Source organism: Podarcis vaucheri (assembly GCF_965113315.1).
Source record: "Podarcis vaucheri genome assembly, chromosome: 2".
In the NCBI taxonomy this organism is placed as follows: Eukaryota; Metazoa; Chordata; class Lepidosauria; order Squamata; family Lacertidae; genus Podarcis; species Podarcis vaucheri.
Genome location: NC_138760.1, coordinates 59,755,397 through 59,781,999, shown reverse-complemented (window position 1 = coordinate 59,781,999; position 26,603 = coordinate 59,755,397). Strand labels below are relative to the sequence as shown.

At 40.1% G+C, this 26,603-nt stretch overlaps 1 protein-coding gene and 1 long non-coding RNA gene across 12 annotated transcripts in view; one reads left to right on the top strand and one right to left on the bottom strand.

The window, feature by feature from the left end:
* ARHGAP26 (Rho GTPase activating protein 26) overlaps positions 1 to 26,603 on the top strand; it is a 211,261-nt gene that overhangs the window by 145,880 nt on the left and 38,778 nt on the right. For all 11 annotated transcript variants that reach the window (XM_082213473.1, XM_082213467.1, XM_082213470.1 and 8 more), the window contains 3 exons: positions 15,369 to 15,528; positions 17,257 to 17,395; positions 21,690 to 21,843. In XM_082213473.1, coding sequence (XP_082069599.1) covers positions 15,369 to 15,528; positions 17,257 to 17,395; positions 21,690 to 21,843 — 453 coding nt within the window. The remainder of the gene's footprint in view (positions 1 to 15,368; positions 15,529 to 17,256; positions 17,396 to 21,689; positions 21,844 to 26,603) is intronic.
* LOC309527040 lies at positions 2,059 to 9,895 on the bottom strand. The gene is made up of 4 exons (XR_014217051.1): positions 9,771 to 9,895; positions 5,935 to 5,972; positions 2,944 to 3,102; positions 2,059 to 2,420 (listed from the first exon to the last, which is right to left on the bottom strand). It is a non-coding gene; the product is annotated as an uncharacterized lncRNA (long non-coding RNA).

Sequence of the window (26,603 nt, the reverse complement as noted above, 5' to 3'; positions counted from 1 at the left end):
AGGACCAAGCCCACTGACATCCCTTATCCCCAGAGAGCCATTTTGACAGGTAGGTGAGTCTGCCCAGTTTGCCCACCTGTCTATCACCTGACATCCTCATGGCCTCAGCAGCCACAAAGCCATAATTCTTGATTGCAGGCTACTTTTTCCCTGGAGAGGACTGCCCTTGAAGATGATTCAGAAAATGCAGCTTCCAGTTTACTTGCTGGGATTCCATTTAGAACCAACATAGCCCCTGGTTTAAAACTGTTGCTGTTGTTGCTGCTTTCTTTCTGGGCTGAATGCAAAGTGCTCGCATTACCATTTATATTCTAAAATAACTTAGGCCTAAATATATGAAACACCACCTACTTCCCTACACCCTTGGGTGTTTAGATTTGCAGAGGGAACCCTCTTCGTAGTTCTACCGCCTTCACAAGTTTGGTATGTATGTGTGTGTACCTCTTTACCTTAGCTTCCAACACCTGAAACATATATACTTGAACCCATCCTATTATTTTGATTGTAATCTATTTTTACTGTTTTTAATACTTTATATATAAATTGCTGCAGATTGAGACCTCATAGTGAAGGGTAGGTAAGAGGTCAAATGAAATATGTAGTAGTAATTATATTTAATAATAATTTAAATGATTGACTGTTGAGAAGATTCTTATAGATTGCTGCGTTTCTTTTCTTTTCTTTTAATCGTGCCCTATTGGCCTGGTAATTCTTACAATATGACTTAAATAGAGTGTGATGAGTACTCTGTTTTGACTTTATGCCTTTGCATAATGTTTTTCCATTAAAGCTGGTAATCATATTTTTATCGGAATCTTTGATGCCTCAAAAGATCTGTGATTTGTAAAGCTTGCTAGGTCTTGTTCAGTTGATTCCCCCCTTCAACTAGTAGCTTGTTTGAGCAACTAAATTTATCCCGGGCGAAAAGCTGATGTGCTGCACAATTTTTACCTTGTGTTTGGCAGAGGTCGTCAACGTAGTGCCCATGGGTGCACATGACAGTGTAAAGGCCTTCCCTGGTGCCCGCAGGGTTCCCCTCCCTCAAAATTAGGCTTGAAAGAAGCATTCTATTGTAGCCTATAGTGTGAGTTGTGGAATGTGATTGGCTGCCAATGTGTATGTGTGTGTTACTCAGAACCGTTTATCTGGTTTTCAGATGTGTTTAAAAAGGTAAAGGGACCCCTGACCATTAGGTCCAGTCACGGACGACTCTGGGGTTGCGGCGCTAATCTCACTTTACTGGCCAAGGGAGCTGGCGTACAGCTTCCTTTTTAAAAATTATTATTATTATTATTATTATTATTATTATTATTATTATTATGAATTTAATAATTACAAAAAGAAGAAAAAAAGTTAAACAAAACAATACAATACATAAAAAGCAAAAAAAAACCACTGCTTATCTTAACAAAACAAAAACAAAGACAGAAACAGTTAAAAACACATCCAATATTTTCATATCTTCTCTTTCATTTACTTGTTTCGACGACCTCCTCACACCTCCCTTTTTTGTATTCTAGTTCAATTAGCTATTTCAGTAAATCCTTTCCATCTTTCTCAGTTTTTGTCCTATAGTTTATCTTAACACAATCTAACCTTATTTTTTCCCCTTTGGCCCATTAACAGTCTATTTTTACTTAATTTTTTATAACATTTCTGCTAAAGCCATATAACTTCATTCCAGCATCCTTCTAACATTCATTAATTTTACAGTGTTTCTGTAAATAGTCTTTAATTTTTTTCCAATCTTCTTCCACCGACTCTTCTCCCTGGTCTCGGATTCTGCCAGTCATTTCCGCCAGTTCACTGGCGTACAGCTTCCAGGTCATGTGGCCAGCATGACTAAGCCACTTCTGGTGAACCAGAGCAGTATACAGAAATGCCGTTTATGTGTTTATGGGCTGCCAAAACTTGGTAATCTTTCTTTATGGGAGTAATTTGGATTATATGAGCTAATTTGTTTTGTATTCTTTAATATGGATAACACTGTTTTCATTGTGTTGAGGGTTGGTGCAGAGGCTTCAGGACCTATTTCTCCAAACAGAGGGTGTTCGCTAAGTTTTTATGTCTGTTTATAGAAGTTTTTTTTATATACCACCTTCTCACAAAACATCAGCAACATTAAAAACCCATTAAAAGCTATACAAAACAATCAATAAAATGACTGGAAAACATTGAACAACTGCATAGGCCCATTGACATAAAAAAAAAAAAACATCTTCAAGGTATGCCTGAGGGTCAAAAATGAGGAGGCCTGCTGAATCTCTGCTGGAAGAGTTTTCTGCAACATATTCTTTTTAGCATGGGCCAAGTAAAAGGCTCCTTGCAGGACAGTTCACAGAAAGAGAGTTGTGTGTGTTCCTTCAAGTGAGATGATACATGTTGTGCTGTGTGGCTCATTCCTTTTGTGTCTATTAATCCTATAAATTAGCAAGAAGAAACAGTTAACCAACAGGACACGGTTTGTTTCTTTTCTGCTTTCCCCCCTTTCGCTCTGATGATCTGAAGCTGCTTCAGCAAGTTACTTAATTTTATTCAGAGCATTACCAGATTGTGTTTAAATGAATTGGGGGGGGGCGGGGGACAGACAGCTAGTTTACACCAATTTCTCTAATTCTAATGCACCCCACCCCACAAAACGAAGAAGAAAGCTACAGCACTGGAAATACATTGTGAACCAGTTTTCATTCAGTGAACTCTCTTTGGTTTGTCCAGCATTATGCAACAGGCAAATGCTAATGAAAAGGCTATTGTTTGTACATCAAGACTTTCTGCCAAGGAAGAGGAAATGTTGGGGGAAGGGATGGGGAGGTACTTTATGAAATCTTTTTCAAAACAGCAACTGCTTTATTGCATTTTTCCTCTTTTTTAAAGATATAATACATGATGAGAAGTTAACAAAAGATTGCACATGAAAATATAAATTAAAAATAAGGAACATACATATGCAATTTGCATCCATCCATTCTTGGTGGTTTCTGTCATATACTATAAGGACTTCCATTTCTTGTCACTTTCTTTCAGTGATTTCCATTAAGACTTTGTAGGTCAGCCGAGTAGATGCATGGGTTGATCATGGATTCCAGTCATATTCTCTCTGTGCTAAAAAATCATGAAAAATGCTAGGTTTTGCTTTATTCTCCTTTGTCAGGTCACTTTCTCCAACAAGGCCACTGTCCACACCTGTCAATGCTATTCCTCCATTAAATTGCTGTTGGATACTTTTTTATTATAATTATTTATTAAATTTATATACCACCCTTTGTATTTTAAGAAATCTAACCAAGTCCTAGGACCTCATGATGAAATGAACTGTAGCATACTGTGGTGCTCTCTAAATGTTGCAGTGTGTCATGCCTTTGCAGATTGTGAGGCCAGGGGCATGGATTGTCTTGCAGCTGATTTTTGTAAGCTGCTCTGAGAGCCTTTTTTGTGTAAATGGTAGAATATAAATGCTGTAAATTAATAATAATAAATAACTCACATCATTCTTGACCATTGGTCATGTTGATTGGAGCTATAGTTGAACTGCCCTTGCTTTTAAGTATTGGTTTGTGCAACCTAGCACTTGTGTAAACCCATTACAATGGGCCAGCTGTTTTTAAGCATAACATGCTGATTTGGACTGGCCCTTGTCCTTTTTTTTGTCTGTCCTAACTCCTTCTCTCCTTCAATGTGCTTGATATTTTATTTACACGTCTAAGCACCAAGTGCACGTATATTCTACTGTGGCACAAGCCTGTCTATATAATGAGTGGCAGTGGCTCTCCCAAGGTTTCAAGACAGAGCTCTCTCCCAGCCCTACCTGAAGATGCTAGGGATTGAAGTCAGTATCTTCCGGATACAAAATATGCAGAAGATGTTGGCTTCAATCCCAGGCATCTCCAGGTAGGTCTGGAAGAGACCCCTGTCTTGAAACCTTGGGGAGCCAATGCAACCAACTATAGACAACCATGAGTTAGATGGACCAATGGTTTGACTTGATAGAAGGCTGCTTCCTGTGTTCCTGTGTTCATATCATCACCTGTAGCTTCTCAAGTCCAGGAATTTCTTAACTGAATACCAGATGGTTAGTTGAGCAAGAATATGTTTTTCAAGAATATGAAAATACGTTTGCAAGAATATGTTTTTCTCGTTGAAGTACACAAAATTGTTTAATGTTTTCCACCGTGTATAGAAATTTGGTGTGTGTGTGTTTAAAAGCAAGTGTACTTATTTCTGCAATTACTAGCCCACTACTAAAAAAATCTATCATTCCTGGAAGCTATTGGAAATGAGATGGTCTTTAAGAGTTTCGTGCACAGCTTGTTCTTGCAGTGATTTATGTCAGAAGGAAAACCAATATTACTGTGTTACAGTCTCAAAAAGTTAATAAATGTAGTTAAGTCTCTGTATGGAAAAAAGAGATAAGCCTTAACAGAAGTAAATGTAGAAGCACAGTGAAAGCCTGGTTCCTGTTTTTGAAAAGTAACAGCATCTGAAGAAAGTATGACATCTAAACCAGTTATCTCTGCAAACATTTACTGGAGCCCTATATCCAGGTACATGGACACAGTTTCCATTGAAATGAGTAGGATATAAGCAAAGGCAATTAGAGTGAAAATGCAGTGTATATTTATGAGCTGAACTCTGTCATTTAAACCAGCACTACGTATGACAGGTGGCATGGGGATGCCAGTGAAAATACCATTCTCTTAACTGATGGAGGTACATGCCGTGTGTTGTGATGACATCATGTTGTGTGTGTGTGTGTGTGTGTGTGTGTGTGTGTGTTTGCTCCACATCATTGGATAGAACTTCACAATATGATGACATATCCTACGTCTGATAGGGTTGAAGAGGAAAACTGCAAGCACCTGTCTGACAAACTTCTCTGATAACCTGAAAACTATCATATGAATCTGATCTAACATCCATTGACATTAATGAACTAAAATGCATACTTATTGCACCCTTTGTATCCAAAGCTCGAAATGTGGGGCTGCATACAGAATGTTAAGGGTGATTCTCTTTTTGCATGTTATATATATTGGCTGTGAATCTTGGGGGACCTGCTCCCTGATCTGCAGTCCTTTTCCACCTGGCCCAGGAGGGCGGGGCCCTGACTTATTCCAGCTGCAGAAGCTGAGGCATCTGAACAGACTTTTGGGTTGGGGTATTTCACAGCGGCTTTTGTTGCTGTTGTTATTGCCCCAGTTGTCTAGTTTTAAATTGTTTTTAACTTGTGTGTTTTTAAATTCAGGGTTTCGGTTGATTTTGAATGGAAAGACATGGGATATGCCTGGTATACTTCAGAGCTTAGGGAAAGGAAACAAGCTGGGAGACGGCTCAAACTTGAATAAAGGAAAACCCTGGTCATATGCAATCAATCATTGGTGAGGGTTCGGTATTGAGCCTACCTAGTGGCAGTGAAGGCAGCAAAGAAGGAAGTGGCAAAACCGATGATAGCTCACTGTGCCTTGTTTGCATAGCATTTTGAGGATAAAATTGCTTGCATCCAGTACAGCAGCTGAATCTCAAGGGGTGACTAGAGCACTGTCTAGTCCTGTTGTGTTGGATGAGCTTCATTTAGTTGGGTTTGAGGATGTATTTTGTGTTTTTATTTTGTATCTTTATGTTGTGAACCACCCTGTGCTCTTTGGATGAAGGGGAGTAAACAAATTTAATAAATAAAGTAAATAAAAATGGTAGATACATAAACAGAATGCAGGCTGATATCCCTCTTCAATTGAAAATATGTATCCATGTAAAATTTATCACATTTATTCTTTTAGGAAACATTTTTTGAGCAACCATTTCTTTCTAAAGGAGTTGATTCAATATTTGCATGTGCGCCCTGCAAATCAGGTGGCACCAATTCTAGCAATTGCCTATATGTGCTGTAAAGGACGAACTTTGATCTTATAATCACTAACTCCCTTGAAAGCTGCTCACCTGACAGTTGGGTAAATTGCTCTGTCAACATCACATGCCTGTATCTAAATACAAAGTATAAAGTGAAAAATAGCCTTCAGACTACAACATTTACAGTAAACAACTGTATTTTTATTAGCGCTTGTGAAAAAGGGTCTTGTTGGGTTATGGAAACTGTTTTCGTCGGCCAAAAAGGAATGGCCCATCCAGTTTAGCAATCCTGCCTCCACTAATGGATACTAATGGATAGATACTAGAACATACAGAGAGGATGATAAAACCATATTCCATATATGCTCACTTCTCTCTCTCTCTCTCTCTCTCTCTCTCTCTCTCTCTCTCACACACACACACACACACACACACACAATTAAAAAAAGAGAGGCTAGGATGCCCAGAATGCAAGAAATAAGTGCAGGTTGATTTGTATTCCCTAAGAATACTGAGGGTTCTTTTTTGTACCTGAAAATACTACTGTAATAGAATCATAGAATTATATGTAGACAATGTTGTTATGCTGGAGTGTACAGCAGCCTATTAGGCTCTGTGGTTTATAATTATATAAAGACTTTCCATGTCATAGTTACAGATAGTTTCCATGTACAGGTAGTTTCCATGTCGTAGTTTGCAACCCTCTGAAAATTAATTGCACTTAATGTTAGTTCTGCTAAATTTGGATCACTGTCACACCTGCATTATTTTTTTAAACGGCGATATTCACACCAACATTTTTCGAAAAGGAGATTCCCCCCCAACTCATGGTTGCCTAACTCGTGGAAGATAATTCCATGATAATTAATTTCAAGATCATTAATCCAGGACATTGAGGAATGGTGTATCTAATGTTGCAATGTTGATAGATATCTTGGCCTTTTTACAGAATGTCATGCAGAAGATGACGGAATATCTCGTGCAGTTTTTGTCATTGCCCTTATTAAAAGCAGGCCGAGTGTGACTGGGAACTACAGGAACAGCATACACCATAGTTAGTGGAGTCTGTTGAATCATTGTATTTTTTCTGAGAGTTTTCTTAGTTGCAAAACCTCCATTTTCCTGTCTTCTACCTAGATTTTGATTCCTCCTTTACCTGTGTTGTAGGCCAGTCTACAGTCAGCTAAGCAGTTGTACTTTCCAACTTAGCTGGCTTAGGCTGTTGAAGTTAGTGGGACTAAGCAAGCATAAATGGTTTTTGTTTGCAGCCTCCTAAGAGAATACAGTCCAGGTGTTCCTTTTTTTCCTATGGCACATGTGTGCATGCAGTATGTAGTTCAAGAAAGGAAGTCAAGGAAGAGGATAGTCACATGAGAAAACCTTTTTCACTTTGCCATGACTTTCCAGTACTGTATAGGGCAGAAAGGAAGGGTCTGCTGCTGTGGCAGCGGTTTTTGTATTTAATTCTGTGCCTACCTTAATATTATTTGTAATAATGTGGCTGAATAATGAATAACCATTATGGTGATTTATATTTAAATATATTACAACATGTTAATAACTTTGAAAAGAAATACCTTATTAAGGTTTCTGAAATGAATATAAATGTAAGGTGGGTTTTATGTCTAAAGCTGCATCTTCTATTGATATTTCAGTATACATATTTCTTAATGTGGCCATGTATAACATAACTAGGTTTCAAAGTTTGCATCAGATTTGCAGTAGCCACTCTTAATTGCCTCTTTGGCTTTCTGGGAACTTTCTCCCTTGAATTATTTTCTCCCTTGGAACACCTTACATCAACTACTGTACTGCAAAAATGGCGAGAATAGATGCTAGTATTTGTTTTGTACTCTTACTTGTACATGTCATGTTCTCATCTGTTTTCCCAGAAAGTGTATTCTGAAAGACATCTGCTCCTCTTATACAAGTGTCCTTTTCCTGGGCCAAGGATGTTACAATGACTCAAAGCAATTATATATGCCCACATTGTTTGCAATTGATATGAAGAGACTGACCCTTTACAGAAATAGAGAACAAGAGCTGCTGCTTGTTTCATGCGATTTCCTCCCGCTCCCCTGGCAGCGATGACTAAATCCTTCATAGTACAATGGATAACCATTTCCTAGATTAGGGGAAGTTGAAAAAGGGTTTCCCATGTTGTTAGACTAATAGTGGATGAATTGTGAAATATAAGTTTTTCTAGGTATCTCTGGAAGGTGTCATGATTTGAAACCTACACTTGTCATCAAAAAACAGCATTGCAAGGTTCCAAATGGAGTTACCTAATGTGTTTTGTGCTCTCAAAATGCTTTACAAAATGGTAAGAACTACTTCAGATATTGTCTGTATTAGGCTTTTCCTTTCAGTGGCACCGCCACTGAGCAGTTATGGCACGGATTCTCTCCCACATTGAAAGTTTCCACATTAGCAAATGGATCTGCTAATATAATGTAGAGAATCTGTGCTACATGTTTCCAAAAAATATTTTTTTTTGCAGTTTCTTGGTTGGGACTGAAACATGCAGCTTGGCCCTCAGTCACACAACAAGGAAGCTGACCTGTAGAACCTTTAGACCAGAGATGGCGAACTTGTGACACCACCCATGAGGCGGACAGAAACAGCCACCTTGGGTGGAGGAATCCTATGGGGCGGTGTCCCCACAGGCCACCATTGGGGGTTGTGCACTGGCAACTTCCAGCAAGGTCTCATGGAACTCCTATGAGATCTCGCAAGATCTTGCCAGAACCCATCACCCAGTAATCAAGGCTTTGGGGGCATGTGGCACCTGCCTGTTTCAGGTTGTGAAACAGGGCAGGCCACCCCTGTGTGACACTCCCAGGTGTTGTTAGGAATTGTAGTCTATCATACCTGACTATTGGCCCTGTTCACTGGGGCTGATGAGAGTCGGAGTCCACAACATCTGAGTGGTTCACACCTTTCCCATCCCTGCTTGAGACAATCTGTTCCATATTACAGAAACCTCAAGAGCCTTCCTTCACAGTTACTTTATAAACAGGCACTAAATCATACAATATCCTTTGTAGGTCTGTGGGCATATTGCCACTTCTTTGTCATGCACTGTGAAACATATTTATCTCAGCTTCTTTTTGTGCCCTTTTCAAATTTGCATTTCATGGCATTTCTGAAAATGGGAAATGTTTACCTTTTAGAGCAGAGCGGTCCAACCTCTCAGACCAAGTGGACTGCAAGAGTACTTTGAAACAGAACCCGCGGGTTACACACTGAATTAAATTTCCATCTTGTAAATTAAAGTGTTTGCAATATAGTTAACATTATTTAATGTATACAGTATATTTAATTAAATACTCAGTTAATGAGTAAAGTATAAATTTCTTCAAAAGCTAAATCACAAAATAATTGAGAAAAAGAAACACCACAGATCTATAAGGATTTATACAGTAATTCAAGATGTCAGTAACCTTTTTCATTGCCAACACTCATTTGTGATAAAAGAAGGCCTCTGATCAGTGTATTTGAAGCAATCACCGCACATTTGTAAAACATTTGCTGACCAACACTTTTTAGCCCACTTGTCCATTCTTGCTGACTAGCCTTCCCTCTCACATCTGGGTTTTACTTTTTCTTTTTAACCTCTTGGCACCTCCTGCCTCAGCATCTCCCATTTTTACATGCTTGTGCATCTTTCAAACACTTTTCTCTACCTCAGCCTCCCCCCTCACACCTTTGCCAAACTCCATTTCCCCTCAGTCCCCTCCTGTTTTTAGCCCATTCCCTCCTGTTTTTAGCCCATTCCTCCCCTTGGCTTTTTACCTCAGCACCCACACTTCACTTGTTTTTGCCTCCATGTCTCTTGGCTCACTCAATTCCATCTTTTTATTATTAATCTCACTTTATATTCATATTTCATGCTCTCTTTCTCCTCCACTTTTTACCTCACCCACCTTTTCTCACCTCTCACTTCTGTCTCCCCTCACTTCTCTCTCTCTCCCCTGCCCCTTGCATGGCAGGCTGCACTGGTGGTGTAAGGCAGTTCTCTCCCCCCCCCCCTCTCAGAAGCAAAGAAGGAGAGGGGTATGAAATTTACGGCATGTAGTGCCTTGAAAGAAAACATTATGAAAATGGTATACCGGTGGTACATGACCCCAGTCAAACTTGCTAAGATATACCATTTGTCTGACAATAAATGTTGGAAATGTAAGGAGGCTGAAGGGACATTCTTTCACCTCTGGTGGACTTGTCCAAGATTGAAGGCCTTTTGGGAAATGATCTATAACGAGTTAAAAAAGGTGTTTAAGTACACCTTCCCCAAGAAACCAGAGGCCTTCCTTCTGGGCATTGTCGGCCAGAAGGTGTTAAAAAAGGATAGAACTTTTTTTATGTATGCTACAACAGCAGCAAGAATCCTTATTGCTAAGCATTGGAAGACCCAAGATTTGCCCACACTGGAGGACTGGCAGACGCAATTGATGAACTACATGGAACTGGCCGAGATGACTGCAAGGATCCGAGACATGGGAGAAGAGGCAATGGAGGAGGATTGGAAAAAATTTAAAGACAATTTGCAGAAGTATTATAAGTTGTATGAAACATAAGACGTCGTATGATTGGGAACGTTAGCCCCAGCAATGAAATTTTATTATCTATGAAATTGACAATATTCATGAAAGAATCAAAGTTTAAACGGGTAAAAAGGATATTATGTTATATTTTTAGAGTAATTGGAGAATAAGAGATTTAAACTTAAATTGCAACTGAAAATGTAAAGAAACACATGAAATAAGGGTATAATTTGCTGGCAAATTTTATTATCAAGAATGCACTCATGTGGGAGATGTGGGGAAGTCCAAAGGAAATTTGAAATAAGTTGTTGAAATGGTTGAGATTTTCTGTTTTTTCTTCCTTTTTGTCTTTAGCTCTGTCTTTCTTTTTGTTTTCTCTGTAATTTGGAAAAAATGTAATAAAAATTATTATAAAAAAAAAAACAAAGAAGGAGAGGGGAGCTCACTGTTACTCAGGAGGCCTAGCCTGGGCCTAGCCTATGGTGTGCTGGGCACTGTCACATGGGACTGGAGCCCCTGATCACAGCCTGCTGAGGAGCTTGCAAGAGCCAGACCAAGCTGGGACAAGGGCATGTGGGTATGGAGAGAGTGTGGAGGCAGATAAGAACATGGTTGCTAAGGGCCACCCAAAAAGGCTTTGAGGGCTGCATGCGACCCACGGGCTGCATGATGGACTACCCTGTTTTAGAGTGATGTTTCTGGTACACCACCAGCCTGCATTCACAACTTTTTGCATGTAGTATCCCATTCTCCTTGGTTATTTTAAATATTTTAGTACATACAGAATTCTTGTTAAGCAACACTACTCAATGATGTGTGCCGGCCAAACTAATACATGTTTTTGTAGTACAGCAAAGGAGCTTTCAGTTACCTTTCATTATATGACTGAGAAATTTGTGAGGCTTGACAAGCTGTTTCCAATGTGGCTTTTCTTCCTTTTCAATCAACAAAAGCAGGTGCCAGTATACTTTATAATTAAATTATACAGCTAAAGAAGAGAATCAAAACACTTTGGCTGAATAATAATAAAAAATTGCAGACATTTTTGTCCAGCATTTGTAAACAGAATGTACAAAGAATGTAGGTCTTCAGACTGCAATCAAGCTTTAGCCAGGAGGAAAATTACATCTAATATCAGTATATGAAGGTAAAACAACACAAAATTCCATCCTTTACTAAATGGAATAGAGATGTTGGCCTGGTTGACAACAAACGCTAAGCTCACCACTCAGCAGAAAAATATATAGCCTCTTTGATGCTCTGACAGTCCTGCTTTTACCCATAGCTGAATCTGGGCTCATGTTTTGTCTCACTCCAGACAAACCACAAGCTATAGGCAAGGTTTGTCATTTGCTTACCACTTGGGTTTTGCTTGAGGAAGATGATGTTGACGATAATTACAAGCCCAAATTCAAATGGCAGTAGGGAGACCAGGGGAGGAGTGAAATGGGTGCAATTTATTTCTTTTGAATACCAGCTCCTTTGCACAGTTCAGCTTTATCTATGAACTGGGCCATTGTTGACATTGCATGAATTTGGCTTTTACTCAGTGCTATTTTTCTAGAAAAAGCAGTGTCGGAACTCACCACAAATGCCTCCCTTATTCTCTTATAATGGCAATGGCACCCACCTGAGAGGTGCCGCAACTGAGTTCTTGCTGGGGTAAAAAAAGCTTTCGCTGATTTAGGAGTTTGATAAAATGTTGGAGGTGCTAGACAACTGGAATACAGTGGTGCCCCGCAAGACGAATGCCTCGCAAGATGAAAAGCTCGCTAGACGAAAGGGTTTTGCGTTTTTTGAGCTGCTTCGCAAGACGAATTTCCCTATGGGCTTGCTTCGCAAGACGAAAACGTCTTGCAAGTTTGTTTCCTTTTTCTTAACACCGTTAATACAGTTGCGACTTGACTTCAAGGAGCAACTCATAGAACGCGGTGTGGTTGCCTTTTTTGAGGTTTTTGAAGACTTTGGTGATTTTTGAAGCTTTTCCAAAACTTTCCCGACACCGTGCTTCGCAAGACGAAAAATTCACTAGACGAAAAAAGTTGCGGAATGAATTAATTTCGTCTTGTGAGGCACCACTGTATTTTACAATGGGTTGCCTAGTGATGTGAGGTGAGAATTCTCTGGAGAATATTCTCCACAAACTGTAAATTCTGTGTTGTCTACATAGCTGCTTTAAATCTACACACCTCATTAATCAAGAATATTGTTGAGAATATTCTCAAGAATTTAACATCACTAGGGTTGCCAGACTTTTTAGCCAGTCTCAAAATGGTTGCTGCAGGAGCCATGGCATAACACAACATCAGAAAATAGTTGTGATACCACCACAAAAAGATGCCTCCTGGTTGCTAGGGAAAAAGGAAAGGCAAGCTATGGAGATCCCACAGACTACTAGAAAATAAGATAGAAGCAGGAAAAGTGCACCAAAGGGGAAGGGAAAAGGACAGGTCTTTAGGACCCCAGGGATTCCTATTGCCTGCTGTCCAAGCGCCTCTTTTAGCAATCGCTGCATAGGTAACTTTATAGGAGGGCTGGAGACTGGCTTTTTTAAAAAATGAAAGCTCAAAGTCTGGAGCCCCTGCCGGGGGCAGCAGTGAAAACTGGGTTCATTGGCAGCCTCCATTTTACAATGTGCTTAGTACATACAAAATGTGACGGTGGTTTTTCCTGGTAGATCAAAAGCTGTTAATGTAATTCAGGGCACAGTGTAGTTCATCATAATCTTTTGGCAATCTCAGTTAAGATAGCTCTTTGGAACTTCGTTACTCAGACATAAGGAGTTAAGAGATCAGAGCTTGGTCTTAGTAGCCAAAGTCCATGTGTAACTTGACAGGGTGCTCCCAGTCTAGATGACATATTGTGGGACCATGGGGAAGAAAGACTGGGAGCAAGGTATATTTTAAAAAAATATCGCTTGATCCCATGTGACTGTAGCACTTCCAAGTTGCAGATAGGGGCATTGCATATCTCACCACACTGCAACATTAAAAAACAGCTGTGCATGTAGAAACCTAGCATGTATCCCCTCCTGATATTCTAGATTGCTGTGTGCAGGGAACTGTGTTTTGCAGAGGAGGGCGGGGGGGGGGGGAAAGAGAGAGAGAGAGTGAGAGAGAACCTAGAGCTATTTTGCAGAAAAGTATGGCTCTGAGAAGCTTCATCAGTACCTTCATAATAAACATAAGTATATGCTATCCAAATCTGCTATAGGTGTCTGGAAGCTGTTGTCTAATAAATTGCACATTCAAACATGGAAAGTGTGTTAAAGTCACTGCATATTTGTTGGTGGAGAATTGTCTTTCCTTGTTCCTCTTGGGAGCTGCAGTGCCAGAACCATTGTTGCATCTGTGTCTGGAATAGATTTCTTATGGTCAAAGTAGCTTTTACCAGCATTCCCCACTGTTCATTTTCTCCTCTCTGTCATACAATGCTAGTCTGTCCCTTCCTTATACAGTATAAATTCCTTCTTGTTAGCAGACTGTGTGTAACAAATCTCCTCCTATGTGCACCTCACAAAATAACCCTGTTGTTCTTTCTCTGATTACCTGACGCTGCAAGTCTCTGCTATCTGCCTCTCGTTCTATACCTACTTTATTTGCCTGGAGTGTCTGTTGGAACTGACCTCTTCTTTACCTCTCTGACCTACAATTTTATACTACCTCCCCAATCACTAAAACAACTTTCAGTTTTAAAAAAATGGACCTGAGTCATTTCTTCATTCACTGGAGGTTTCAGTTTGCAGAGACCAGTAGGTACATAGCCGAATAACGCTTTCATTTTGAGTTATAGTCTCTCTCACTGTGATATGTTTTGTTGGTGAGATCAAAGGAAATTGTCTGTCTCACCCCTGACCTGGGTGAGTCAGAGACATGCATTAAATCAACATCATGTACTAGAAGAACCATGTCCGGGCACAGTAAATAATACTGTTATCAGCCCACAGATCTGACTCCTTATCCTAGAACATTTTCCAGTGCATTTTCCCATATAGGTATGACATCAATCTTCACTGCAAACCAGCAGATGCTCTGTGCTGTGGTTATTGCTCCAGTGTAAAATCACCATCTAGAATTTACCAGCAAATTCATTCTGTATAATTTGGACTTAATTGGAATCCTGGGTTCCTTTCTGAATGTAGATCAGTGTAGCCCAGCTAGAAAAAGTATTTTCACCACTAACTGCTTCTCTGAATGGGTCATTCTGTTCTTACACATTTGGATTTTGCATGGAAATGTCACTGATGGCACATTCTACTCTCTGGCCACACCTTGATTGCTGTTTTGCTCAATATATCTAACAAGTAAACCTCTAGAATGCAAAGGCTTATACCAAAATAATTCTGTTCTCAATATATTTTTCCCCTGAAAAAGATTAATACCATTGAGCCTCTGAAATTTGTAGTGGCTTACTAGTTTCCCAAGAAAGATTGCAACCTGACATTTGGTTTGGTTTTGTATATAGGCTCTTTTAAGTGTGTGTTTGTTTGTGTGTGTGTGAATGGCTATGAGAACTGGGGAATGATAATGTTATCTAACTGAATCCTCACAAGCTTAACTATGGGTTGAATTTGAGAAGAAAGTGTAAAATGCTACGTGGTAAAAAAGGAACTGTGTGTAGGAATTCTGAAATAAAATCGAATTCACCCACTTAAATTGGAAAGCATGCAGAGTAGGGCATGTACAATAAAGACACATATTGAGTGATTGAGGATGTCTACTCATCCCTAGTCCTTTTGCGATCAGTTTATGCACCACTTCTGCTTCCACTATCTGGAAAATGGTAGAATAACTCATTTATCTTTTACCAGCAGGGTTATTGAGAAACCTGTATAGATTGCACAGTGCTGTTCCGCACTGCTGAGCTGTGCAGGTTTCCAAATAGCACACAAATATTTGGTAGGATTTTTACCCTAGAGAAATGGGCTAGCCTAGACTATTTATAGTCCTTTTAATATATTCGTTATTTGCTTCATTACAGCGTTGCTCAGAACCACAAACAGAATCTAATGACTGTCGCAAACCTGGGGGTTGTTTTTGGACCAACGTTAATGCGGCCGCAAGAAGAAACGGTTGCTGCGATTATGGACATCAAATTCCAAAATATTGTGGTTGAGATTTTAATTGAAAACCATGACAAGGTAATTTGTTTGAATTTGTACATCTTCCTTTTTTATTATTGTTTGCAAATGCTTTCTAATCTAATGCATATTTCCCAGCTGTCCTTATCCACAGAGTTACAGGAAGAGACAAGAACTTTAATATTCACATCTCCGTGAGCCTTTCCACATATGGAACCGTTTTACTGATTTTGGGGAAGGGGTTCTAGCTGAATTAGGGAAAGGTGATAAAATGTTTGGGAATCTTACAGCCTTTCACTGAGGCGCTGTCCCAATCCTAATGCTCCTTTAGAGCCTTTAGACCAAGATGTGGAACCTCTGGCGATTCAGATGCTGCTGGACATTCACTCTGCTTTAGCGGGAAAGTGATGCCTTTGGAAATCATCATTATTACACTAATACTCACGTCTAACTCAAGTTAGATTTGTGTGCCTAGGAGCCAGTACATCCAGAGAAAGGGTGACAGAAGATAAAAAGTGTAATAGCTGCTGATATCGCAAAGGACACCCCTTTACCCCCCAGGACCAGAGTAGAAGTTTACAGCTAAGCAGGGAGGGAGAAAGCGGAAAAGAGGAAGGCATATTTGAAGCATAGAGGATCCTGGGAACTGTAGCTTCCTCCTTACATAGCTACAATTCTTAGCACTCTTAATCTGCTATATTATATTTTGAGGAAAATAATCTGAATTAAGTGTGTGTTGAATGTGCTTTTAATGTACTGTATGTTGTGGTCCTGCCTAAAGGCAGGGAAATTTGCAGAATGTCCCCAGCATCTCCAGGTAGAGCTGGCAGGGCTGCCTGAAACCCTGGAGAGCAGCTGCCAGCCAGTGCTGACAACACTGATCTAGACAGACCACCAATTTAACTTGGTATGAGGCACTGTCTTATGTTCCAGATAAGGCAGTGAAATGTGAGTGCCCCCCAAGAGATGGGGAAAGGGAAGGATGGAGGGTGGCAAAGCTTAAAAGAGAGTTCACGCTAAGGCCATTAAGGCCACTGCAACACTGCATCTAGATATAGATTACTGGAAAAGGCAAGTAAGTGCTAGCCTCAAAAGGATCGGCTCCTGCTTTTCAGTGATGTGCAGCAACTACAGTTTTGGTTAATTTCCAAGCTCTGACTTAAGTGTTTTGATAATAATCCTGCTTCTGTGGCCTTAACAGAGGAAGAAGATGGGTGTTTTGGAATAGTGTCAGTTCAATGAGGTCATTGATTAACCTGTCAAGTTGTCTTCAATAAATTTCTGATGAATCAATGCATGCCCTCAGTCTGAACTTGCATCCATGCATCTTAAGATCAGTGTGCAGTGTTTGAATCTGTTATTGATTTCTGCAAAGAAATTGCAGCTAGGCACTTCCTGGAACATCTGGCTGAATTACAGTCTGATGTGGATTACCAAGTTATCTCCTATGCAGGCCATTAAACTGTCTGTGTAATCAGAAAATTTAAATGATTTCTGAGCGATTTAAGAACATTTGTAGATGCTCATCCAAATCAGGGATGGCATCATTTGCAATGTTAGCGGTGACTAAACCGATAAATACTTGTTTCCTTTCCTATCAAAATTCTTAGACTAATCTTTACAGCCTTTGTTGAGAGCTGTTCCTCTCCACCACACATTATTTCATGTTGAATTGGCATTAAATCTATGATACTTGCCCTCTTCTATTGCAAAGCTTGGGAGCAACTGAACATTTCAGCATTCCTGACTCTCTTTTCCCCCGCCCCTAAAACACCACCACCACAATAGATATTCAACACCGTTCCAGATACACCACAATCAAATTCTCAGCTGCTTTTGTCTCGAAAGAAGAGTACAGATTCCAAGCCACCATCATGCAGTGAGAGGCCCTTAACTCTCTTCCATACTGTGCAGCCCAGTGAAAAGCGTAAGTATCTTAATCCTCTGTGCAATTGGTTGTGCTGTCATATTATATTGCTTTGTCTCAGGGTGGTCAAGAGACTTGGTTCTCAACAGCAGTATGAAGGAGACACACCTGTAAGTGTAAGGCTTCAAGTTTCTAACGTCTTTGTTGCTTCCTAGCCCTATATTTTTCAGCACAAAATAAAAGCAGTAACTGCACTCCATTCTCCCTAGATTCAGTCCCCCCCCCCCAGTCTGTGACCATGGTCATGTAATCCTACCCATAGATGAACACCCCTTTCGTCAATAGCAGTAGATAGGATACCCTTGTTAACAGTTTTGCTCATAGGTAAGTAGCTCTTTTGTCTAATTTCCATTAGAGCTGCGCAGACTTGATGCCAAAATAATTTACATTCCCTGGATGGCAGTTTTTGTGAGTTAAAAAGAAAAGCATGCATGGAGAGCCAGGCAAACAATAGACGTCAAACTTAATCACCATTAAAAGGTTTTGCCATTGGGAGACTCCCTCTTGTTCCTTTGTGTTTAGAGACATTTCCCCTATTCTCAGGCTTTTCTGTTCAACTTTGAAGAATTAAAACTTTCTGTGTTGTTTTGTACAGATTTTGTTTTATCAAAGCAATCTCAGTTCAGTTCATTGTGTTTTCATGTGCAACCCAATCTTTGCTGATCTCCAGGCATTCATTGCGACTCTTATGTGGTCCTTCTAATCTAAACTATCTTTCACTGAATAAATAATGGACAGTAGTGTTCATTGAAGAGGCCTCTTCCTCTTTTCTGTTTGTCTTCTGTAATCTGAATTTTACAAGCTGGGAAATAAGTGAGAGACTTAATAATGAAAAGTGTTATGTTGCATGTACGCCATGTGCACCATCACATGTGAAGCATTTCTGTGTGCCTATTACTCTGTGTACATACTGCAGGACATCATAATTGGCTGTGCCTCTCTGGCACATGCATATGCTGTAGCTTCTTCAGAGGTAATGATGTACACCAGGATTAAGGAACATGTTGCCTTCTGTGTGGTGGTGATGTTGGGCTGCAGTTTCTGCCATTGGCCAGTGCTGACTGGGCTTCATGGTTGTTGGAGTCCAACAACTTCTGGAGGGACGCAAGTTCCCCATCCCTGGTGTACAGTCTTGGTCTGAAATCTCTGAGGGGGCCTTTATGCTCATGAAGCTGATTCTCTAACACAACTTGACTGCACAAGAACTCAATGGGCAAAACTAGACATGGCATTAAATGTCTCTGCACTTAATGTGCCCTTTTAAAAATATCAGCTACCCAATGGTGCCAATGGCAGGTAAGGTCTTCCTCCCAATACCAATAGGAGATTTGGAGGAGTGGGGTGTTGTTGTTTTTTGTCGAGACTGTAGCAGAAAAGGAAAAGATTAAATACACCTCCCTGCTTGCTGCAATCATGCTGATAATGAACAGCCCTCTTAGTAGCTGCTATTTGCATTTTAAAAACTGTGCACATTAAATGAAAATATGCTTTGACTGTCCAGTTTGGCCTAGAGGAGGCATACAAGCTGTATATGAGATGTTTTCCTGTTGCTGATTAAGGTCAATCTCAAGAATCAGATCTATGTGTCTGAGATAATTAGTGGCTGTGTGTGTGTGTGTGTGTGTGTGTGTGTGTGTGTGTGTTTTAAAGTTGTCCCCCCCCCCCCACTGCCAGCCAGTATCAAGACTTCAGAGGAGCAATGTAGAAAATTATAACTTGGGGGGGGGGGGATTCCATGTAAACATGGTTGCAAGGTCCCTTCAGGTTTAGGCAGTTGACAGTAATGTTAATGTTGGGATTTTTTTTAACAGTATGAGGACTGCTGCACCCCTTCTGAGTTTTACTGTTGTAGGCAGCTAGCACAGATACATAACAGCATTATCTTCCATTTCTCTCTGTTAATGCTCCTCTGCTTGCTGGGAAAAGTACAGTGGGAGAGAATCTTCCTGGATACATCCACCCCAACCAAAGAAAGGGAATGGAAAGCATGCTCTGATGTTGTTCTTTATTTATATATCTATTTATTTTTTTTAAAAAATAGACCACTCTCTCATATAAGATAGCAAGGTAGTATGCAACAAAATATGCAAATGAAATAAAATCTGGAATACTGTACAATATAAAATAAGCATGGCAGTTGTCTCACATTGAAAAAGTTTAAATATATGAATTGGTTTGTCAGCATAAAAAGGTTTTCAAGAGACCTTTGAAAATTGGCTGTGAGGATGCCTGTTGAATCTCTACTGAAGGAGTGAGGCCAGTGACATAAAATGTCCAATTTCTAATTGAAACCAGCCAGTTTTCTGAAACTTTTGGGACAACTAGTACACCTACAGATTATCTTTGTGCTGGGGTCAAGGCAAAAATAAATACTATTTTGGTACCAAACCCACCACCTTTCTGGAAATAGTAAAAGTTTTTAATTTCTAGACATAAACTTTCAGGCACCTAAGCAGCATAATTTTCTGATGTTTTTCTACCCTTCTACAGAACCTACAGAAGTGGTCATTATCCCCCCCCCCCTTCCTCTCTCTTTTATGATGTCCCAGAAGGCTGGGCAACATAGCTCTTTAAATCAGACCACTCTTGAGAGGGCAGAAAAGCAGCCAGTATTTGCATCTTCAATGAATTTCAGAAGTAACACAATATGATAGCATGAAATTAATCATTTTGTCCCTAATGTAATGAGAGAGTTTAAGAACAAACCCAGGGTGGTAAGTTAAGGCAAGAAGAGGCTCATACAGTGGTAGGAGGAATGCGTTAATTTGTTAGCTTGCTTGACCAGCCTGCCCATAGACTTCTGGTTAGCATTCTTGGGTTGTTCTTGGAAACAGGTATGTAACTGCTGATATGTAGACAGAGTAAGTAGCTCTCAGCAACTCCTCATTTTCTGCCTTAGGAGATCCCTCTGATCTCTGGTCCCTCTGATAATGCCTGTCCTACAAAAAATGTGCAGTAGAATCAAGTACTCGCTCATCTTGGAAGAATCTTCTCAAAGGATAGTGTGGATGTCATAGTCATATAGTTACATTTTGTAGAGAGAGACCATGCTTTCATGGCAGAGATACCCATTACTTGGGAGTCAACTGTTTCTTGTAATGTGAATTTCATTTAAGTGACAGGCCATAGAAAGCAGACACACAGCTGCATTAACTCCAGAAAAATTATGATATTGGCCCTAAACATAGAACTGTGATTTGCAGCAGAAAGCCAAGAACATTTTCTGTTGGAGATTCTCTGTGGTATGTGGATGATCTTAGGAAGGAATTACCTAAGAAATCTTAAGAAACATTGGAGTTGCAAGGAATCCTGAGGAATAGCTGTTTTCTATTTGTATGATACTTAATGCATCAAAATGGCACTGAAGCAGTTGAGGAAAGCATAGTTCTTTCAGATCTGATATTGCTTGTGATTGTAGTGGTAAAAGACAGTTTTTAGAACATGTAGTTAAGATTTGTGGTAACATTTACGTAAGAAATTCATATACTTCCCATCTTAAAAAATAACATAAAAAGAAACAACTGTCTGATAGAAAGTCTTAATCTTGGTTATTCAACTACAAATCCCTTATTGAGAAATTGAAATTAAAAACAGATCATATTGATTAATAGAACTCAAATAAAGTTATTAAGAAAAAGAGGTCTGATGCCTGTTCTCCATTATGGTTATGAAGACAAATATTTAACCTCTTCACTGCATGAGAATATATTATTGGGTTTTCAAAATGTACTAGGAAACAGCAGTGATATTTTACTAGAAAAATTGGTGCCGGAACTCACCACAAATGTCTCCCTTGTTCTCTTCTAATGGCAATGGCCCCCACCTGAGAGTGCCAGAACTGAGTTCCGGCTGAACAAAAGCCCTGGGAAGTAGTCATGTGGATTTATGCTGAGCTCACTACTGTCAGTTCTGTATTATACTTAATAATTTCGCATGCAGATATGCACCTGTCCCCACATCAAGAGGCATAGTCATGTCAGAAGGGACAAAAAATTAGCCCCTGAAGCAGACAAAAGAAGAAAATATTTTGAGCATAAATCTGAGCTTTAGCTGAATAGCCATAGAGGTATGAACAGTAATGGAACCTCTTTACTGCAGAATTAGAATTTTTGGGCATAGGATATGAATCATCTTCTGATGCTAACTGGTACAAAAAATCCTCTCTCCATACAAAAAATATGACAAATGCATTCTCTCTCCCTCCCTCCCTCTCCCCCTCCCCCCTCCCTCAATAGCTTAATGAATTTTAGTACATGTATCTCTATCGTTCATTATTTTGTTCTTTTTCTTCCAGAGGAGAACAGGAACAGTATCATCAACTCCAGCCTGGAATCAGTCACATCATCAAACATCAACAGTTTCCTCCATTCCAACAGCACTCCTCAGTCTAACATGAACTCCAGTGACCCTGACTTAGAAGTTATTAAACCCAACAGGCCAAACTCACTGTGAGTACAATCCTGATTTATATGTCAGTATTTCCTCTCTGCTGACCCACTGTTCTGCTTATTAGGAATAAAGTTTGTTGATTCAATAATGTTTAATACTACTGTAACCACAAGCTATGTGCTTTATATTTTCAAACTCTGAAGAGAAATGTACATACGTTCAATATGTTTGGGGTTTGTTAATTTACCTTCTATTATTCTGAATAAGTTGGGTGGCTTTGGATCTAGGGGTTTTTTTTATGTCTTTACACTCCAGCTTGCTCATTTGTGCACATGTCTTGTGTTTTGTGTTGGCTACACAGGGGTGTTTCCTAGTTTCGTTTGCTCCCAGAATCAGAGAGAGGATTTCCTATTTAGCTAAAACTGGAAAAGTGCTTTTGGCGCAGTTCTTCACCAGCTAACTGTGTGCCCGTCTCTTTGCTGTTTGTGCATTGTCAACATTTCAATGAAATGCCTAATCCTAAATCTCAGAGGAATGGTCCAGTTCTACTAGGAATTGTTCCTAATCTCTTACAGCTGATTTCTCACATGAGTAGCAGCAGACTTCTGTTGTGGTTAAAAAAACCAGTCATTTCCCTAGGCTCTGTTGTGTCTGGCAACATAGTTCAGCAAAAGTTCCTCACCACACTTGAGCTTCCTTTCTGCACAGACAGAATCCTCCACTCCAGACTCTGGCAGTAACTAAATGTTTTAGAACACCTGCAGCTGTCATCAGAGGCCTCCTCCTTTGTCCCCTGATAAGGTCTACATTGTAAAAAACATTGACATGACATCAGTGTATTGTGAGTTTTCCTTATCCTTGCATTGCTTCCTTGAGACAGGGTGGAGAAATTCAAAAGTTTATTAGTAGACATTACCAGAGAAAAGAGATGAAAGAAACAAAAGGTTGTTGCTTTTGGTGGCAGCTATGCACCCTCTTCAGTGTCAACTTCTGGACTCTGTGGCAAGCTTTCCTGTTAAGACAGTGGCTGTTGTTCCAGAACTCTTACAGGCATCAAGTTGACCAAGGTGATGTTGCCATCATTCAAATATGTTCCATATGTCAAGGCATCCCAGAAACCCGGATGGCACAGAAGGTTTTGTTTATTGGCTTACTGGTGTTTGAGTTTCTAAACTCTGTGTGTATGTCTGTTTAGTAGTTTATTCCCTTCTTTCCAATTCCTAAACTGATGGTTCTTGTGGTATGTGAAATTAAAAACACACAAGCATAAAGAGGAGTCAGAATGATGTTGTATCAAAAGAATGATAGAATGTTGGCTCAAAAGGTGTTCAGCCATTGAACTTGACATCATGTTCCTTTTGAAATGTGCCAGGAATAAGTCCTTAATCAATAAAGTGGGGTTTTTTTCCATTTCCTGTAGAAATGGTGGGAAGGCTGGTTTTATTACCAGGTAGCCTTTAAGTTAAGAAGAGAATAAGGATCTTAACCCAGTCAACACTTTGAGAGATGGAATCTACACCAAAGTGTGCAGACAACTTTGATAAAATATCTGAGCACATCTTTCGCCCTACATTCTGCTTTGAATTCTGGTTTCTTTGTATAGGAAAGCAGATGTTTTCCTACCACAGTTCCTACTTTATAGTAAAAAATCATCAGAATAAATGAGTGCTGGCAAAACATTGAAATTGATGGCTGTCATAAACACAGTTTCCGCTCATTTTTGAAGCACCCAAGTAGAGTTTCTAGAGTGGGGATGTTGGGTTATTTTTTTAACGGGATGAAGGAAAACAATCTTTATTCCAACTTTTTTAAAAAACGAACTTCTGTCATTTTGGCATTTTGTGTGCACCAGCTAAAAGTCTGCTGTCACTACTTTTTGAATTGTGACTTGAGAAAGAAGCAAGCACTCTCAATTACAAATCAAAAAAGGCTTGGCTCCTTTGTTGGATACTTGCTTCATTCATTTCACTGTCAATCAGGCTTATATGCTGCCCAATAATAACATACTCTGGGAATCAGTTAAATGTTAAAGTACAAAAATCACCCATAAAACAATATTGCTTTCAGCCACTACTTGTCATTTTCAATCTGCTCTCTGATTTATTTTCATGATCACTGCTATTTTTAGAGCTTGCCATTGAAGGGTGTTGGGCTGTCCATTTTTATTTGTCCTTTAAATTAGAATAGATTCATTATCAGCTTTTGAAATCTAACAGCAGAATTATAGCCACCACCTTCTGAATTTTGTTCTTCATTGTACAATGCCAGTTGATCCCATTTTTGCAGCAGCTTACCATTGAGATGTGATAAAGAGAGCAGGGTGTTTTTGAATAGATTAGAACAAGGTGTCCTTAAGAGTCAATTGCTTTGTTTTGTGGGTGAATGTAGCATGTGCTTATCAAATGTGTGGGTGATTTGTGTCTCTGAAATGGGGTCAGGTCAGCTTTGTAGTTTTGGAGCTTAGGAGCATTCCTTGCTCCAGCACTGCTTCTGGATGCCCAGTGGTTAGAAGTATTTTTTACCAACTTTATGTGGTCTTTTCTGTGAACCGCCCTGAGACCTCTGGGTATAGGGTGGTATATAAATTCAATAAATAAAAAATCAAGCCCTGGAGATTTGAATTCACGTAAAGTAGATAGGTGTTCCCTTGCCACATCTTTCTCTGTCCTGGGTTGCAGTTCATTCATTGCATAATTTATTTTGTTATCACCAGGTCAGGCCTAAGTAGTGCAAGCAGAAATCATTTACAGATTTGCCACTACAGTCATAAAAAGGTGAAGGTAAACAGACCCCTGACCATTAGGTCCAGTCGTGACCGACTCTGGGGTTGCGGAGCTCATCTTGCTTTATTGGCCGAGGGAGCCGGCGTGCAGCTTCCAGGTCATGTGGCCAGCATGACTAAGCTGATTATGGCGAACCAGAGCAGTGCACAGAAACGCCGTTTACCTTCCTGCCGGAGCAGTACCTATTTATCTACTTGCACTTTGAAGTGCTTTCAAACTGCTAGGTGGGCAGGAGCAGGGACCGAGCAATGGGAGCTCACCCCATTGCGGGGATTCGAACCGCTGACCTTCTGATCGGCAAGTCCTAGGCTCTGTGGTTTAACCCACAGCGCCACCCATGTCCCCCACTACAGTCATACCTCGGGTTAAAGTTGCTTCAGGCTGAGCGTTTTCGGGTTGTGCTGCGCTGCGACCCAGAAGTGACGGAATGTGTTACAGACGCTCAAAATGATGTCACGCGCATGTGCAGAAGCGGCGAATTGTGACCCACAGATGTGGGTTGCGTTCTCTTCAGGATGCGAACGGGTCTCCGGAACGGATCCCGTTCACATCCAGAGGTACCACTGTAATTGGAAAGATTCAGGATCATTGAAATGAAATTTCTCTCCATGGAAGGAGGGAAGGGTTGACTGCTGAGGGCTATTATGGTAGACTAATAGTATTGACAGCTAGACTATTAAGGTATATCTGCCTAAGCTGTTAATGCTGTTGATGTTTCATTTCATCCACTCTTTTTCACCCCAGCTGTTTTTCTCAGGATTGTGGCTAGTCAACTGCCCCTTGTCAGGGTACACCTGTGTGTGTTGCATGTATATCCCACCCACCCTTTCTCCAAAGAATCTTACACCAGTGTTTTAAGCTGTACAACAAACCTGAGAAGGAGATTAAGCTGACAGCTGATAATTGACCCTGAGCCACCCAGCTTTGTCCCTGAGTGGAGGATGTGAAGATGGGTTTCTGACACTCAAATGCAGTGTTGTAGACACTGCATTAAACAGCCTGTTTGTGCATTTCATCCAAAGGGAGGAAAATGTTCTCTTAGAAATAATTTGAGTGAATTCTAAATACAGTGGTACCTCGGGTTAAGAACTTCTGGAGGTCTGTTCTTAACCTAAAACTGTTCTTAACCTGAGGTACCACTTTAGCTAATGGGGCCTCCCGCTGCCGCCGCGCCACCACTGTGCGATTTCTGTTCTCATCCTGAAGCAAAGTTCTTAACCCGAGCTCTATTTCTGGGTTAGCGGAGTCTGTAACCTGGGGTGTCTGTAACCTGAAGCATCTGTAACCCGAGGTACCACTGTAAAATAAGGGTTTAGAATCTTTGTATTTTAAATATATATATTTTTAACCATTAAGACTAAATATCCAGTTTCCTGTTCCTTAAATGTTGTTTCTAACAATGTACAGGTTATAAACAAGAAAATACAAACATTGATTTGGCTCAATATACAATAGATTCTCTCTCCCCCCTTATCCTATATCACTAGTGTGTGCAGATAATTTAAGGGAAGGACAGAGACAGTCTCTCACTTCACTCTTGGTTTAGAAGAAGGCAGAAGCCGTTTGAGTCTTCCTATACATTCCAGGGGATATGACGGGAGCAAAGTTGGTTTCTCAAATTTGGCACTGTAAAAGTCTCCAGTCCCTCCTAGTTCAATGAAGTTTGCAAAGAACTTTAAGCTGGGAAACCAGGGCAGATGCAATTGCCAGAAATGGAGAGTAGTGTGTGGTGATGTGTGTTGGCAGCTGCATCTGTGGACCCATGGCTATAACACAATAATACCAGGGGGTCTGCAAATGCACTCTCCACTTAAGGCATTTTATGCTTTTCTTGTGTCTGTAAAATGAATTTAAAATCTACCTTGGCACAAATGTTCTGTATATAGGATGAGAAGTGGTATTTTGCACTTTCTGTTCTACATAAATAACATATTCTCTGCACACATATATTGCAAGAAGTTATTCATGCTGCTTTTGACTATAAAGTTTACAAACATTCTTTGCCGCATTATAAGATCAGGCAACTTAAATAAAAT